Here is a 16,506-nt window from a genome sequence, read left to right as displayed (position 1 = left end):
CCTGTTTCTTTGAAATGGGAAAATCCAGAGATGTCAACCAAAACACCAGAAAAAGAACTGTGGAGCTCCATAAGTGTGGCTCAAGTTTGAATACAATTTGGTGCCATTTACAATTAAGAAATACAGACAGTTTCTCTCTTTACTCTTAAAGTTAACAAATATGTTTTTTATATTTATCAATCTAAAAAAATAAACATTTAGTCTGATTTGTCTGTTACAATTAAAAAAGTGTTTGTGTTTTGATCTGAAGAGTGTGTGTAAATATCTGGTTTCAACTGTATATTTGATGATTGTCAGCACAAAGAGGGAGAGAGAGGAACAGAGATTGAGATGCAGAATGAGGACAGAACAGAGATGGAACAAGAGCAGGTGACACACATGTTAGTCAAATGGTTGTTTACCAAAAGTATCACTGTATCATAGGTACTCATGTATCTCGTACCTAGTGTTTCTTTTTAGGTTTACTATTTTTCAAATTCTACATTTATTAAGTTATGCAGGCTTGTTTGCACAACAAGGCTAAATAATTATATAAAAAATCCCACATGCATACTACCCTTTAGGGCTAAGCCCCCGGGTGTTTCAAATGTCTGGCTCCGCCTCTGTTCACGTCCTTAGCAGTTCAGTTTACTTTTATTGTTTTTTTTTGTTTGTTTGTTTGTTTTTGTAGAAATATAACCCAATTAATTGAAAGTAACTGGTTTAAATGTTGGATAATATTTCGAACAACCTTTGATGGGCGACAAACAAGCAGCTATTTGGCATTATCTGAAATGTCCCGCCCGCCGGACATCGTTTATTATGTCTTTAACCAAGCACAGCCCGCTCAGTACTGTGTGCGGAAGACAACCGCCATTTCCGGAAATTACAAGTCAGCTGCTAGGAAGCTGACGATTGTTGCTGTTTAGTTAGCTTGATGGCTAATCTTGTCAGTTGTTAGGGTTTGCTTCACACTGCTGGAGCTGTTCGTGGAAACATTTGGACCTGTGTTGTTAACGAGCTGCACTCCTGTAAACATGAAGTGGGTGTTTTTTCTCGAGGCTCTCCTCCTGGCTTGTTTTGTGCTGCTGAGCCAAGTGACAGCGAAGGTAAGGCTGACGTTAGCAGACTTAGCTAGTTATGTGGAGGAAATGGTGATGATGGCTGGATGAAATGAAATGCCTTTTTCTTTCAATCTCCTCTAAACGATGACTTGTCGCTGTGGGTTTGACAGTTGGATGTCAGAAAAGTTAACTAATGCGCGAATGTGGCTGCTATGTTTGCTGCTTGATGGTGAGGATGTAGAACAGAAAAAAGAGGCTATTTATCCCGAAGTTGGCAAGTTCCTGTGTTAACAGCGGCCAAAACATTAAACATAAAGCTGGATAAAATACATTACGACAGGACGAAAGGGGTCAGTAAAGTAGGAGCACAGTTAAATAGAGAAAAGTGAAGGAGTTAAGTATCTAAATAAAATAATGACACTCCATCTAAAAAAAAAAAGTGAGTAAAAACCAAAGATGCAGGTATTGTCACGTGACTGTACTGAATGCGTGTGACATCTGTAACCTGTATCGACATAACTATAATAATCAGTGTTATGGTTGAGTAAGCAGGTTCAACAAACTGTGTCTGACCATAAAGTCCAAGTTGATTACCTCTCACACGGGCAACTCTTGAGTTTTAAGTTCGAGAAAGCCAGAGTTCAGCTGCCTGAGTTTGTTCACCCCAGAGTTTAATTGCTTCAATGCAGGCTCTCCATTTGAATCCATCTATCTTAAAAACAGCATCGCGGCATTTTATTCAGCATCGTCCACTCAGTCATCATTTACTCAGATTTACTTTTCATTAACAGATCAATCCTAACAAACACACTCCTGGTTTTACTAATTTGATGGCTGATAGAAGCTGTTATTAAATGAAAATTTAAAAAATTAAAAAGAGACAAGCAACATCCTTCTGCCATGTTATGGGTGTTGATGTTGTATAGTCTGTCCATCAGAGGGCACTAAACATCTTCCCTGTTGGCAACACTGATTGAAACGGCACAAACACAACAATCAGCTAATCTGAGCAGAGCTGGGCAGAATGTAAACGAGTAAATTAATAACCACACGAAAAAATGTTAATGAATCTGTTTATGTTTTCTTTGTCTGAAAGAAAAGGAAATCATCCGATATATCAGAATGTCAGATTATTAAATGAACAAATATAAATATTGGGCTTAAATATCCTCTAAGTTTATTTTGGGATGATGTAAAGTGTAAAGTGTTTAGTTAGTCCCCATAGGGAAATAGTTCCTCTGCATTTAACCTATTCACCCAGTGAAGCAGTGGGCAGCCACCAGTGCAGCGCCCGGGGACCAGTGTGTAGGGACGGTACCTTGCTCAGGGGTACCTCAGGGTAGCCGTTCAGTGGAGTCGAACCCCCGACCTTCCGATCATGGGGCCACCACTCTACCTACTGAGCTATCCCTGCCCGATTATTATGATTTGCATAATAATGAATTAATTGCATAATTGCATACTAATGAAATGTGTAGGCTTTTGTGTACCATATATTGTGCAAATGTGTTTGACAAACAAAAAAATGAACATTTGCCGTCTCTGTTGCAGAATTCAGAGGACATCCGCTGTAAATGCATCTGTCCGCCGTACCGAGAAGTCGAGGGTCAAATCTACAAACAAAATGTCTCTCTTAAGGACTGGTATGCTAACAAATCCGTCGCTGTGTTTCTCTCAATGATGCAAGTTGTCCTTGGTCTGTTTAGCTGAAAAGCTGAAAGCTTGTTAATTTTAATGTTTCGTCAGCAACTGTCTCCACGTGGTTGATCCCATGCCAGTGGACGGGAAAGATGTGGAGGCGTACTGTTTACGCTGTGAGTGTAAATATGAAGAGAGGAGCTCGGGGACCATTAAGGTAAATTCAAGTTAGATCAAAGAGTCGTGGTTGTTTTTTCTTTGCTGTGACGCAGGGCTGTATCTAATGATTGAGTTTTAGTTTTATAGTCTTATTGTACTTTTATTGTGACGCCTCTCTTTTGTCTAAAGCAAAATGCAAAAATGAAAAACAGCCAGCCTATCATGTGACTCATGCTGTGTGTGACTTAATGGATTATTGTTCAGCTTAGAGGACATCTGATTGTTTCAGTGACTTTTTTTTTTTTCTTCTAAACCAGGAAACGAGCAATCCCACAGTAATTGTTTCTTATTTTCAGTTTACCATCATAATGTACCTGTCCATTTTGGGTCTGCTGCTGCTCTACATGGTCTACCTGACTCTCCTGGAGCCCATGTTGAAGAGGCGCCTGTTTGGGCACTCGCAGCTTATACAGAGCGACGATGATGTTGGGGTATGTGGTCCCTTTAATTTTACAGCACTCCACCTGAGAGCATTGTTGTATAGTTTCTTTTCACTGCTGCTGCGCCACTCTTCTGCTCCTTTTATGAGGATTTTTATGTGGACCCATTGGCCGAAATGTCACATGGGAGTCATCCTTTGTAGGTAAACTTTAAAAGTTTACAAGTGCCTCTGTTAATTTTCAAACCCTTTTTTGGTGCTGTGCTGTGCTGAAAATGCCTCAAGTGAATCTGATCGCATGTTTCAAGCAAAGACTGGAGAACACGGTAGTTACTACAATCGCAGGCAAACACGGGAGCAGGGAGGATCTAAAACAAGCTGTAACTACCTTCTGTTCACAACATAGTTAAAAGAAAGCTGATGACAGCTGCTACATTACTGATGGTGAAATCGTGATTATTTATAAGAACATGGGCATGACAAAGATCTGGGACAGGAAGTGTGGTTGTGGTGCAGTGGGTGAGAACACAACCTATGATGTGAAAAAGTAGTGGTGAAGCTTTAGGTTTCCTGCTGCTGCAGATTCACGTGAAAATAATTTAATTTGTGAAATATGAGTTGACCCTTACTGTAACATACTCACAGGAAATGCAGTGTATGGGTCAGTAAGCTTAGCACTTACTGCTATCGTTCATCAGGACGAGCTGATGCTCATTTTCTGCATTTTTTCCACTGTGGAAACGATTAAAATGAACGAAGAGCTTCACTCGGCAGGAAGGAAACGAATTCCTCAGAGAGATGACCAACTCCTGTCAATATTCCCAGCTGTTTACCAACTGATACCACAGGAGACATAAAATCAGATCAGAGTTATTCACAAATTGATGGAAACAGGCTGATTATGTTGTTATTTTTAAATAAGATAAAGATATTTTGGTTTTAGTCGTCCTCACCATCAAAATCTGTGAGCTCAAACATTGTCTGATGCCACCAGGTGTCACCTAATTGACATGACTGAAAGGATTCCCACTTTAACGTGTCAGTTTTCAAAGTCAAACATTGGTCTGTTTATTACATTTGTTCATGCTGCTCGCTTGCTGCACAGTGAACAATCAGCCTGAGTTTGTGTTTTCATTAATCTGTACTTTTTAAAAGCCAGAACACACTCATATGCAGTATCAAGTAGGAGAAAGAAACAAAAAGGAAACAGTTCAGTAGATTCCTGACTTCTTGCTGTTTTCTCTTTTTAATTATTTAATAAAAAGGCACTGTGAAAATGCTCAAATTTCTTCGTAAGAGCAGACAGTTTGGTTGTTTTAATTTAATTTCCAGTCTGAAAGACTGTTTAGAGAAAAAAGCAGTGACTACCTTTGACTGTGGGAGGTGGGTGCAAAGCAGTCTCACTGTGTTTCACTGGCAAAGTTTAGGCAAGAAGAATTGTGGTGTTTGTCTTATACTGTACAAAAAGCTAATGCTGCCACTAAAAGTTTAAGATTTGTCAGTATATTGTTTTTCTGGTGAATAAGCTGACAACAAACAGCTGAGGTGCTGCGTTGTCTTGTTTATCCCAAAGCCTGTAGTCAAAATTCAGACCACATGTTTCTCCTGTGCTCTAACATGAATTAGATGAAGAAAAAAAAATTTGCAAGCAAAACCAATAAAAGCGGAAGGACTCCTGCAACATTAATTATAGAGGAAATGGTGGGCTTGTAATGTTTAGTGCTCGATACAGAGAGACTGTCTGACTAAAGCTCTTGCTTTTAGTCAGACAGGGCTTTCCCTTTCCCATCCTCACAACATAATCCCATAGCCATTTTTTACTTAAATAATATCCAGTAAAGAAGATTATTATAGTTGACTAAAACTAAACTAACATCTGGATACATTTTAGCTAACTACACTAGACTTTTTAAAAGAAAAAAAGATTTTGTGAACTCTGAAAACTAAAATAAAGTTTTAGTAAATTATAAAGTTTTAGGGTTTAGTTTTAGTGTTTGTTAGTTTAGTAAAATTTCATTACAACTTGCCTTATGAGGCGTTTATGGACATGTTTATTGGGACTCATGGTGTCTTACAAGACTGTTAATTAACTTCTTTCCAAAAGTTTTGTTTTACTTGTACTGATTTTCTAAATCTTGCCTCTGACACATTGCCGCCATGCAACAATTTAAAAGCCTTAAACTAGCAGTGAAACTTATAAAACGAAACATTTTCAAACAATAAAAACCAAAACTGAAATCAGAAAATCCACTCTGGACACCAACAGAAACCAAACTGAATTGAAAACAATCATAATAAAGTAAATGTGAAAGGAAACTAGAAAATACAAAGCTATAACAACACTCCACCGGAGACTAGGCTTTTGTTAATTTAAATGATTCTCACTGCTAACCCGGCTTGAGCAGCTGTCAGCATACATACATCCCAAACAGAACAGAGGACATCTACATGTGTGTTAACTGTGTTGTTTTTATTAGTTGTTGTTGTTTTCAAGACGGTCATTAAAATGTACATTTGAGTCTTAAAAAGAACTACCGAGACGCTCGTGTTTGACGTACATCAGACTTTTTAATCTCACTGTGTTAACTTTGCTTTCAGGACCAGCAGCCGTTCGCCAACGCTCACAACGTGCTGTCCCGGTCACACTCTCGATCCAACGTCCTGAACAAAGTGGAGCATGCCCAGCAGCGCTGGAGGAGGCAGGTCCAGGAACAGAGGAAATCTGTGTTTGACCGCCATGTTGTTCTCAGTTAAAAACCGTGATTAAGTAAATGGTGGAGCGAAAAAACAACAATAACAGAAAAACACTGTGACAGACGCCCTCCAATTATATCGCTTCGTTTCTCTCATTTCTGAATCAAATCTAAACGTGTGTGGTGCATCAGAGGTGGACATAGGTAAGAAATCATTCCCGGCTCTGGTTTAGTCTGCAGGCAACACACGAGGTTACTCTGAATTAATTTCTTGCACAGTTTAAATACACAGACCTAAAACACAATTTATTCTTTGACTAATGAATCTGAGCTAAGAGTCCTCTTAGTCCAAAGAAGTCTGATTACACTTGATTTCTGAACAAAACATCCAGATGTTGGTCATAACTGGCTGTTACCTTGTTGGCATTTAGCGGGGTCGATAGTTTCCACCCTAAAACAAACACGATCACTGCTCTCACCATGGGAGCAAAAAGGAAAAGAAAAATCATGTAAAATACTCCTGCTTTAAAAATGCATGTTTTATAAATAAATCTTTTCTAAATGTGTTTACGATCCTTCCTTCCTACCATGATTATTAATGTCTCATAACTGGTGTGAAATTAATCATTTTAATGAACTGAATTAAATTTGGTAACTGAACAAGTAGTTTCCCTGAACCTTGTTGCAGAAATCAATGTGATTTCCTCTCGATGTCATAATGAACTTACAGTAGCTGTGCTATTGGTTATCGGCTGTTAGTGGCCCTTTAAAATCTGTGCCCTCTCCAACTGCCTAAATGTAGCGTCACGTCTTTTGGTTTAGCAGGTTTTTTGGGGGTTTTAAACGCTTGGTCAAACATCACGTCCACAGTCAGTGTCCTTGTTGTCTAACAGGCAGGGTTTCTGTGACAGAATTTATTTTGTGTATAGTTTGTGTGAGTACATGGGCAGAGTGGATGAACTGCCATCGCTGGGAGACATTTGAAAGTGTTCTTAACTATTGTATATGTGGTACCTTTAACTTTGAAATAAAGTTCTGTAATATTTCTGATTCTTGCACTTGTAATCTGTTCGTTACATTGGTCCCAGGTCAGCCCTGAGAAAACACGTTTAACTACTAGTTTGTTGTCATTTATTACGATTTATATATTTGGGGGTTTTTTGTTTTTGTTTTTTTGAGCTGACTGATATGCTGCAGAGGTCCCAGGACAAAGATAAAATACCAACTTACTTTAGAACAAAGACGATCATTGTATCTACACCAGAATCCTGCCCGGGTTCAGGTCATGTTTGTCACATGTTAATCACAAAAGAGCCACAAAAAAGCAGGAACCATATGAGGCTCCTCATCATTTTAGCTTTTATTTCAACATACGTGTTAATAAACAATACAACTGGTAACCAAGTCATCACAAAGAGGGGGCGTTTGTAGATATGAGGTTGGAGGAAAGCTTGATTTAGGGCTTTGGTGATGGCATAAATTGATGCAGAGCTGACGCGGAAGCATAATTCTCATGTAACCCTGTGACACTGGTACTTATAACACCCAACAGCATCAGATGACAGCATGGATAGGACCAAGAGAAGTTTTTATTCATATATATATGTATATATGTATCTATATCAACTGACTGAGTATGTTTACATCAGGTACTTTATTTTAGTTATGCAACTTGTGCACTATTAAGCTGCCTGATTTGGATTACAGGTTTTACTCAAGTAAAACGTCTTAATAATAGCTCAGCCCCCCGCCCCCGACTTCTCAAAACACAAAATTATGTTTAGATGTTGTAAGAGGGTGTGAATCATGTCAGATTTTCTACACCAGATTTCTGCACTGATTTTTGGTTGTGATTAAATATTCAGATTTCCTGTAGCCCCCCCCCCCCCTCCGCGAGCTTTGTTCTTGGTCTCCTGTGGCAAAAACGAGGCAAGAATCCTGGAAACACCCCGGTCTCAAAGTTAGTTGGGAAGCCTCCCTTCAGTGACAGCGTGTATACGATTTTTCTAAACTCTGACAATCACTTTAAATCGTTTAAATCCACAAGTCAACCAAACTAAGAAAAACAATAGATAAAAAAAAAAGGAGAAACCTTTCTGCTTGAATGCATTTCTGGGAACCGTGGAGACAAACATCTCCCAAACTTTGACATGTTAGTAATCCAGCCTTAAATACCTCGTTTTTTTTTTAAAGTGTTCTTTTGTCTGGTGCTTTTCTGGCTTAGTAAATCTCTGTTTTCATAACTTGTCCTCTCTGTGTTGGCAACAGTTTTTCTACCAATGGAAAAATACTAATTTGGGATTCAGCTTGGTCAATAAAAAAAACTCGACAGGCATTTTCTTCTTCTTCTTTTACTTCTCATCTTGACATAGTAACCCATTAAGTTACCGTGTCATGATGAAAATTTGGATTTCGCAGAGAAAAGTCCCATACAAGCATTCAAACCAGTTAAATTGCAGATGTTTGATAACTCCAACCATCTTCTTTTCATTTAACTCAGTGATTTCCATACAGCTACGTCATCGTTTCCTGTGCAGTCCGCTTTTCCTTTTTTCCCTTCTCTCTCTGCATGCAGTTCTACCGAGAAGACTATTTTCCCCAGTAAAAAAAAAAGAAGCAGTTTTCAAGCTGCACACATACACACACACACAGAGAGAGAGAGCGACACGGGCTCTGTGCAAGAATGGATCAGTGACCTAACTGAGCTCCAAGAAAGACAGTCAGGTAGGCTTTGTTTCTTTGTTTTACCTCCTTAAATGTTCTTTGTATAGAAATCTAACCAAACTTTCCTTTTTTAAAAGTAAGCTGTAGTTTTTGCAGCAGATTTAGAGAGTTTCTGTGAAGAAAAACAGCTGAACGGAACGATACCTTAGTCATTTTTGATATAATTAAGGTGTGTGACTCAAAAAAAAGTTCGCAGATAGTGATTTAGATCGATGTCAGATGATAACTTCAGTGTTTAATGTTTATGTGGGAAAGTAGCTCTTCTCAGTTTTACTGTTGCACTTGCATCGACGAGCCTACAGGGGTCGCCTCAGACTTTGAATTTGATCCAGTGCAGAATCGATGGCTTTTACATCCATCTGTGTTTATTTTATTTCATGCCCCAACAAGCTCCCGTTCAATTTTTTAAATGACTTTCCCAGGTATTTGTCAAACCTGTCCCTACTAATACACACACACACACACACACACACACACACACACACACACACACACACACACACACACACACACACACACACACACAGTCATGTTTCCATATCTCCACAATACATTACACTGACTTACATTCATTTTGCTGTTGTTACCTCAAGCCAAGTCTTCTTAAAATGCACTGATTTTGTTATTTAGAGTCTATTTTTGTACCCACAAGAAAGCCAGATCCTCGGAATGTTACCCCGTATCGCTGCATTCAAGGTTTCTGATTCAGTTCGGACTGATGTTGTGGCTGCTGTGTGGTCAGAAGCTGAAATGCCATGAGATAAAGGAATGTCCTTGTACTAAACTGTTCTGCTTGCTGCTCCGCCAGCACATCATGTTGTGAAAGCTGCAGCTATTCAGAGCATTTTTAGAAACAATAACATCTTATTGTTACTTTGACTGAGAGAACAAGAAAAGTTTTGTGCTTCGGTTAAACATTCCCCCCTCGATAATCAAAGAGTGATCATGGTTACTCATAGACTGCAATCCCCCTTTTCCCCTTGAAGCAGGGATGTGAAACTCATTTTACATGCGTCCCATTTTGAGCTTGTGCTGAGACCTTTACACCGACACCAGGTGTTTAACTAAGCATTTAATCCCTGTGATATCTTGATATAAAATAAAAATAAAATAAATAAGTGCATTTCTACATGATCAATGTGTAAAATTAAGACAATTACTAAGACACTGCCCAGATTGTCTTGTAGTTTTTGTTGATTGATGAATTTTGTTTTCAACTGAAATTTCTATAGTAGACAGTAAACAGCAACTTTTCTGTCATTTAATTGTTTAAATGTGTCTTAACTACTTATTAAAGGGCGAATGGCTGTGGGGGATGTCTTTCAGAAATAAAACCTTTAAAAATACAGTTAAAAGAAAAAATATTTATGCCCTCTTTCATATTTTCCAAAACCGCTCAGTGGGCCGGATTACAGTTTTTCCTGGGCCAATTCTTGCCCCCAAACCTCATGTTTGACACCCCTTTCTTAAAGGGTCTTCTATAACACAGAACCAGCTGATAACTGTTATTTACTGTAACCCTCAAGGTGGCTGATACTACCTAGCTTTTCTAAGGTGAACGATGGACTGATCCTAACAGCCACAGTACCATTTGGCCTTTTTTGCATTCAAACATGTGCGAATACAAAGAAAAGTAAGTGAGAGTCTCTTGAGAGTGATGTCAGATACAGTTAAAAGAGACACTTCCAGCCCATTTCTTCACTTCTTTCGAAGTGAAGAGGCTGTGTCAACTCGACAAGTTGCATCTTCTCCCTCTGTGCTGTCAGGCTGCATCTCAGGGTGTTGAAAAGACACGTCAACTTAATCGGGAAGTTAAAGAGCTGCCTTGGGTCCTTTTCTGAAAATCAATATGGTGTTTATTACACTATTTAGGGGATAATTGTGCTGTGACTTTGACTTCTTGTCCTCTCTTCTCATTGAAACTTCAGGAAGGAAAAAGAAAGGCTTAGTAATGATTTTCTCTCTGGCGTGTCAGTGGCCAAAGTCTCACAGAGATGAGGCGTAATCGTATCTGTTGTTCATGTTGGATGAGATTACTGCTTATTCCCTCATGAGTGCAGCTCCAGGAGGTGTGTAACGAATGAATACGATGTCTGCTGTCAGAGCTCTGTGGTTAGTCCCGAAACTGAGGTTGAAGGGATTCACATAAAGTTTTAGAAATCTGTCTTAATTGGGATTCCTTTCCTGTCTGGTAAAATTTCATGTATGCTCGTGAGTCTGTGCTTTGATGCTCCCGTGTCCTGTGAGAAGAGGATGTGGCTTTTAATGAGAAGTCCAGATGCCACTGTGATCAGTGGAACAACGAATTCCACATTATGTTGTGGTGAAAAAAAAAAAAAAATCCCACAAAAAGCTGTTAGTGCCTAAGTCTTTTGTGCTGAAAATGTGCGGATTTGAAGTGTTTTCAGGAAGGACGATCTTTATGAGACCTTGAAAGGATTTGACGGGGTCTCTGTAAGAAAAGCTGCACAGTCACTGATCTGTAGGCTTCCTGCTGACTTCATGTAATGAACCGCGATCACGGATGTCTGAGTTTTGTGACTTCCTCTCTCTTCCCAGGCTTGTGGGATGATAAGACACCCCAAGAGACTGAAAGGAGAATGTTTATGGGTGCTCCTTCAGTGTTTGGGGCAGAAATGTACAGACAGATAACCATGGATGACAAAGGGAACTCTCTTGTGAAATAGTTGGAAACGGTTTTCTCTGAACTTCCATCAACTTCTGCCAAAAGAACAAAACATATATTAGAAATTCCTTTATTTGTGTCCAGTGCAAACCTTTTTTAATTGGATGCGAGACCTCACCATAACACCGCACTACAGGCTGAAATGAGTGTGTCTTTCTCTTGTTTATAAATGACTGATGTAACTTTTACTGATGTAACACCTGGCTTTAAAAAAAAAAAATCACTGCCCTTAGGCTTAAAGCATCACCCGTGAGTCTGATTTGGTGTCTCCTGCCAGGTCTCTCCTCTGTTACACCTGGAACCACACCCACAAGTGATGACATGGGATCTTGGAGTGCACCTGCGTATCTGTGCAACAAGGTTAAAGGTAGAGGTCAGGAATGAAACAGATTTTCAGGGATTCTTAGTCATCTTTTTTGCTTTTAAGTGAACATTACAAAGTGATATCACGCCATACTCTTACTTCACTTGCAATAGGTATTCTGAATGGGGGTTTTCTTTAGAAAAGCACAGTTGTTTTCATCATGAGGTGGTCAGAGATGGATGATTAATAGAATCAGTCATCACAAATCTGATGATTTTTTTATAGGTCTGCGTAGGGTTGAAAAAACACCCAAATTTTAGTAAACTGTAACTGTTTGACAATAAAGTTGAATTCTATTCTATTCTATTCTGTTCTGCATATGGTGCTACTCAATAAATAAAGCTCATTAACTTAAAAGTTGAATTTATCATGTTACTGTAACTAAAAACTGTTGTTCTGATTAATAGAAGCAGTAACTTTGGTTAGTTGAGTGTCTGAAGGGGGGACACGATGGTGAGAAGGTCCCAGACCAGAGTCCAGTCTGGGGGCCTTTCTGTGTGATGTTCCCATGGGAACAGCTACTCCAGTTTCCTTTAACAGTCCAAAGTCACGCATGGAGTTAGGTTAACTGGTGATTCTAAGTTGGCTGTAGCTGTAAGTGTGAGTAGTTGTCTTTCTCTTTGTGGTAGACTGGTTATCCAGGGTGCACATCCTGCATCTCGCCCTACGGCGGCCGGGATAGGCTCCAGGGCCTCCTGCAACTCAGAATTTGATAAGCTGAAGAACAAGATGGGTGGATCTGTGCATTTCCTTTTAATGTGAAGGTGACTAAAAAGAGATGATTTTTGTTCCAAGTCTCATTTCTTGCACATCGTTTCCTCCACCCTGGGGTGTACTCTCCCTTCAGGGAACAGCACAGTCCTGGTGCACAGCTGGCTTTAGAGGACACCGCTGGAGTCTCTAGTTTGAGGAACAGACGCTTGGCAGTTTTTATTAAACAGGACCTGTAAGAACCAGATTGTGCTTTGAGTCATCACGAAGCATTTTGAGCTAAAAGTTAGAAAAGGTGCCTTAAAAATAACGTGTTTGACTGACTTTGAATGCACTCTGGTGAAGCTGCTGGAGGACAAATGAATAACATGAGGAGTCTTCATGTGTGTACGCACTTTAATGGTGAACATGTCATAAGGGATCTTTTTCTATCATTAATGAAACGCTATTATACGGCCAACATGCATTTGCACATGTGGGCAACACTCGGTCAGTGTTTCCCATTCACTTTGGACATATGAATGGCATCTTTGTGTGTGCTGTGGAGCATTTTTCAGCATGACAATGCCCAGCAGCCAGCTCTGGCAGCGCGGATTCGTCCCATCAGCAGCCCTCGGCTCCTGAATATTCATCCACGCTCCTCAACTCGTCCTGACAATAAACAAGAGGCCAGAGGCTTGAATGCCTGGGTGGGGAGGGGAGGAGGGCAAAGGGGCAGAAGGAAGGGAGGCGGAGGGGGGGGGGGGGGGGGCAAACAACCCGTTTCCAAGGTAACAAGCCCAGCCTCTGTACTCTGCAGCAGTCTGTGAGAGAAAGGAGAGGGGAGGCAGGAGGGCTTTTTCCTTTTTTCCTCCTTTTCTTTTTTTCTGGTCGGTTTTAGTTGGAAAGACATGAGTCGCAGTTTATTGAGAAGGGCAGGTATCCGGCAGAGCCAGCCAAAGTTTTTCACCGTGTAGACGAACGGGATCTGTGCGTCGCAAAGGGATTATAATCTCAAAATACCAGCAGCCATGGATGTGAGGGGAAACTCGGAGGTAAAAGCCGTCTGCTTTTTTTTTTTTTAAACAAACAAAAATTTCCCGACGAGCTACGGCAGGAAGTTTAATTTGTCACAAAGCAGCTAGTGGGACAAAGCAGGGGTGGAAAATAACTTTTTAAAAAGTTGCAAGGTGCGTTAAAGTGTCTCCATGTGACCATATTTGGTCAATGGCATGCTGAACGATGAAGTGCAGTCATCGGCAGACTGCTTTGCTTTCACCCCCCCGACAGCTGACCCTTTGAATGAAGAAAAATGTCCCAGCGGATGCAGGCAGTAACTCTGCGGGCTTTGTAATTAGTTATTATCGGTCAAACATCCCTAAAGTCAAACCAGCAGATAAGTAAGAAAACAGCACAAGACTCCAGATCACACGACTCTGAACTGAGCACCCTGTGTCCTTTTTCCTGCTGGAGTTCAGGCTTATGGTGAGGGGGGTGACTTCTGTTGTTTTGGCCAGGGAAGGGTAAAAACCCAAATACTTTTTAAAACATGCATTCTGCGTATTTTAACCTTTACACTCTTGTGCATGTGCAGTTTTATCTGTTAACGCTTTTTGCGCCACACATTTGGAGATCATTTGCATTTCGTGTGATGTAGCAGTCCTTAAAAAGTATCATTAATCACACCTCTGTGGGTTAAAATGATCATGTACGTGTTTTCAGCTCTACTTCTTAGTTTGGAGCCTTTAATTTAACTTCTTCTGACCTGGCTTTGGCGCAGATGCAGGTCCAGGGTTGGTTTATTTATTTATTTTTTTGTGATTCTCTGAAACATGTGCATTTACTTACTTGGATAAAGGGGGAAAATCTGGCCCATGTATCACAATTGTTTCAGGCAATTTAAACTTCTAAAAGCACCTTTTTTTTTTTTTAGAACAACGCTGGGAAAAGAGTGTTTTCACTACACTGAGGTTTGTGTAGGTTAAGTATGGAGAGCTGTGTGGCTGTCTTTCTTGAATGTTTTGGTTCCTGAATATGAGTTTTCTTAACAGATTACAGCCTAAATCCTTATGATCTTATCTCACTCACCATAATGCAAACCCTATGGCTGTGAGCGGTTTTCTTTAAGCTTTCTTTTTCCTCCCTTAAAAAAGCCTTTCCATTGTGCAGATCAAACAATGACCTTCCCCTCTCACTGGATGGGACTGTCAACACAAAGCTATTGAGGAAGTTCTTCTCTGTTCTCCATTCACTCTATGCCATCGTGCGTCTAGCCTAAACGGGCCGTTGTTCACTCAACATCACAATCAAGAGTTGTTTTTGTCTTCAAGATAGGTTCATTGGGATTTACTGAGAATCGTGAGGGTCTGAGGTTGCTAAAGCGATCCTCAACTACATTTCTTCAGATCTGGGGGGTGTATTTCTCCAACATGCGGTTTTGACAGATTTCCCAGTCATAAATCTGCAGATCACAAGACCATCTCCCTTAGCTTCCCTCAAACAGCCACAGAAGTCACAAAGCTTCTTTTGAAAGCAAGCTTTTCATTGCCTTTCATGAAAGCATTTAATCTTATGTGACTATATCTACGCAGAAAGGAGACATATGATGCCGGTGCCTTTGGCTCGCCTGTGACTGTTTTAACCAATTCAGCTCTCACATTCACGTGGCTTAAAAACACAGCAGATGTCACACCTGTGGAGAGAGCACAGAACAATAAGGTGTGTGTTTCTTTCTAGGATTATAAACACTGATCTCATCGATCTGCTGTCGCTCAGCTAAGAAACTATATTAACCTTGCTTTCCGCCGTGGGATTTTAGTTCATTGAAGGTCATGCTATGCTGACTTAATATTAACTTTCAGGCATACAGTATTACCCACTGATTTAGGTCTAAGGCACACTCTTAGTCATACTGTTTGTCACCATGCTGCGGCCTCAACATACAAACTAGATTTATTGGCATCCCAGTGTTTTACTTTAGTACATTTTACTTCCACCTTCTATCCTTGATATGAGTGTTTGAGAGCCTGCCTGACCTCTCATTAGCTCATGAAGTAAAGCAAAACATATCACTTTCTTTCTGTACTGGACAATAACCCGTGAATTGTGATGGATCATGAGTGGGATGAGCTGCTATATCACTGGTGTTCTGGTTTTCACAAGCGCTGGTGTTAGGTTGATCAGTACCTCATATGATGCTCTATTCATGGTGCTTTGTTAGTAGACTACAGTCACAGCAGCAGTTCTGTTGTCAAAAATTTGTCTGGCTAACACTGATTGCAAGACCTTCAGAGCTGCCAGCTATGGACCTCTTTTACAGCGTAACGTAGTGACACTCACCGTTCCATGTGCCAAACCAAAGATGCCATCGTGATTCATTTATATTAGTCGTCTTTCCTCTGGGGCTGCCCAGAATTGCACAGTGTAAAACTGCCTTAAGCTTAATCCCTTTTGCATTTACCAAAAGAAATCTACGACTGGTGTGTCTTAAGGTTTCCTAGGAAGTTTCTCAAGCTCTCTCCAGCTGCAGTGCCAACACGACTACACTTCCTCTCACCCACTCACAGTACCTCTGGTTCAATAGTGCTTTTTTCTTTTTTCTCATTAAAGATGACAAGTGCAGGATTTCCACAAAGCTTTAGAAAGACTTTGGTTACAGCCTTTTTCTGTTTGTCTTTTAATAAAAATCCAAAAATATTTTTCAAGCTATTTCATGTGAAGTAAAAATTAAGCCTCAAGCTACTGTGTAACTTAACCTCTATATGTAACCGTTTATAAGCGCCCCCCTGGGCTGTATAGTTAATGGGTCGTAATGTTTTAATAGGATTTTGCATGCCATGTCAGGGTAACAAAACATCATTATGTAGACGTTATCATGCCGTAAGACGTCCTGACTATATTTATTCGAGGGGCTACATTTGTCATGTATAGTTGCGTGCTGAGATACGAGCAGCGCTCGGGTTGGATGTCTGGAGTACACACACTCTCAGCTGTGTTTTTATTTCTTAAACACTTGTCACAACCTGTTGATACTCAGAATAAATGGTGCAAGCGCTGCATTTACAAAGCCT

The 16,506-nt window shown here is 40.2% G+C and overlaps 2 protein-coding genes across 3 annotated transcripts in view; both read left to right on the top strand.

The window, feature by feature from the left end:
• The first annotated feature begins 845 nt into the window (after window positions 1–845).
• tmem9b (TMEM9 domain family, member B) lies at window positions 846–7,012 on the top strand. Its single transcript, XM_080884655.1, has 5 exons — window positions 846–1,088; window positions 2,595–2,686; window positions 2,790–2,898; window positions 3,197–3,331; window positions 5,878–7,012. The coding sequence occupies exons 1-5, from the start codon at window positions 1,017–1,019 to the stop codon at window positions 6,031–6,033; spliced, it is 564 nt and encodes a 187-aa protein (XP_080740781.1). The 5' UTR covers window positions 846–1,016; the 3' UTR covers window positions 6,034–7,012.
• Window positions 7,013–8,549: 1,537 nt separating this feature from the next.
• The window catches only part of dennd2b (DENN domain containing 2B), a 55,810-nt gene continuing 47,853 nt past the window's right edge, over window positions 8,550–16,506 (top strand). Inside the window, exon 1 of one of the 2 annotated variants that reach the window (XM_080884706.1) lies at window positions 8,550–8,696. The gene's annotated coding sequence lies outside the window, so the exon portion shown is untranslated. Of the gene's footprint in view, window positions 8,697–13,250; window positions 13,492–16,506 lie in introns of those variants that run through there. The other variant, XM_080884705.1, reaches the window with a different exon arrangement.

Source organism: Rhamphochromis sp. 'chilingali', assembly GCF_963969265.1.
Source record: "Rhamphochromis sp. 'chilingali' genome assembly, chromosome: 6".
NCBI classification, from domain to species: domain Eukaryota; kingdom Metazoa; phylum Chordata; class Actinopteri; order Cichliformes; family Cichlidae; genus Rhamphochromis; species Rhamphochromis sp. 'chilingali'.
Note: the sequence above shows the minus strand (reverse complement) of the source record. Positions and strands in the feature narration are given on the sequence as shown.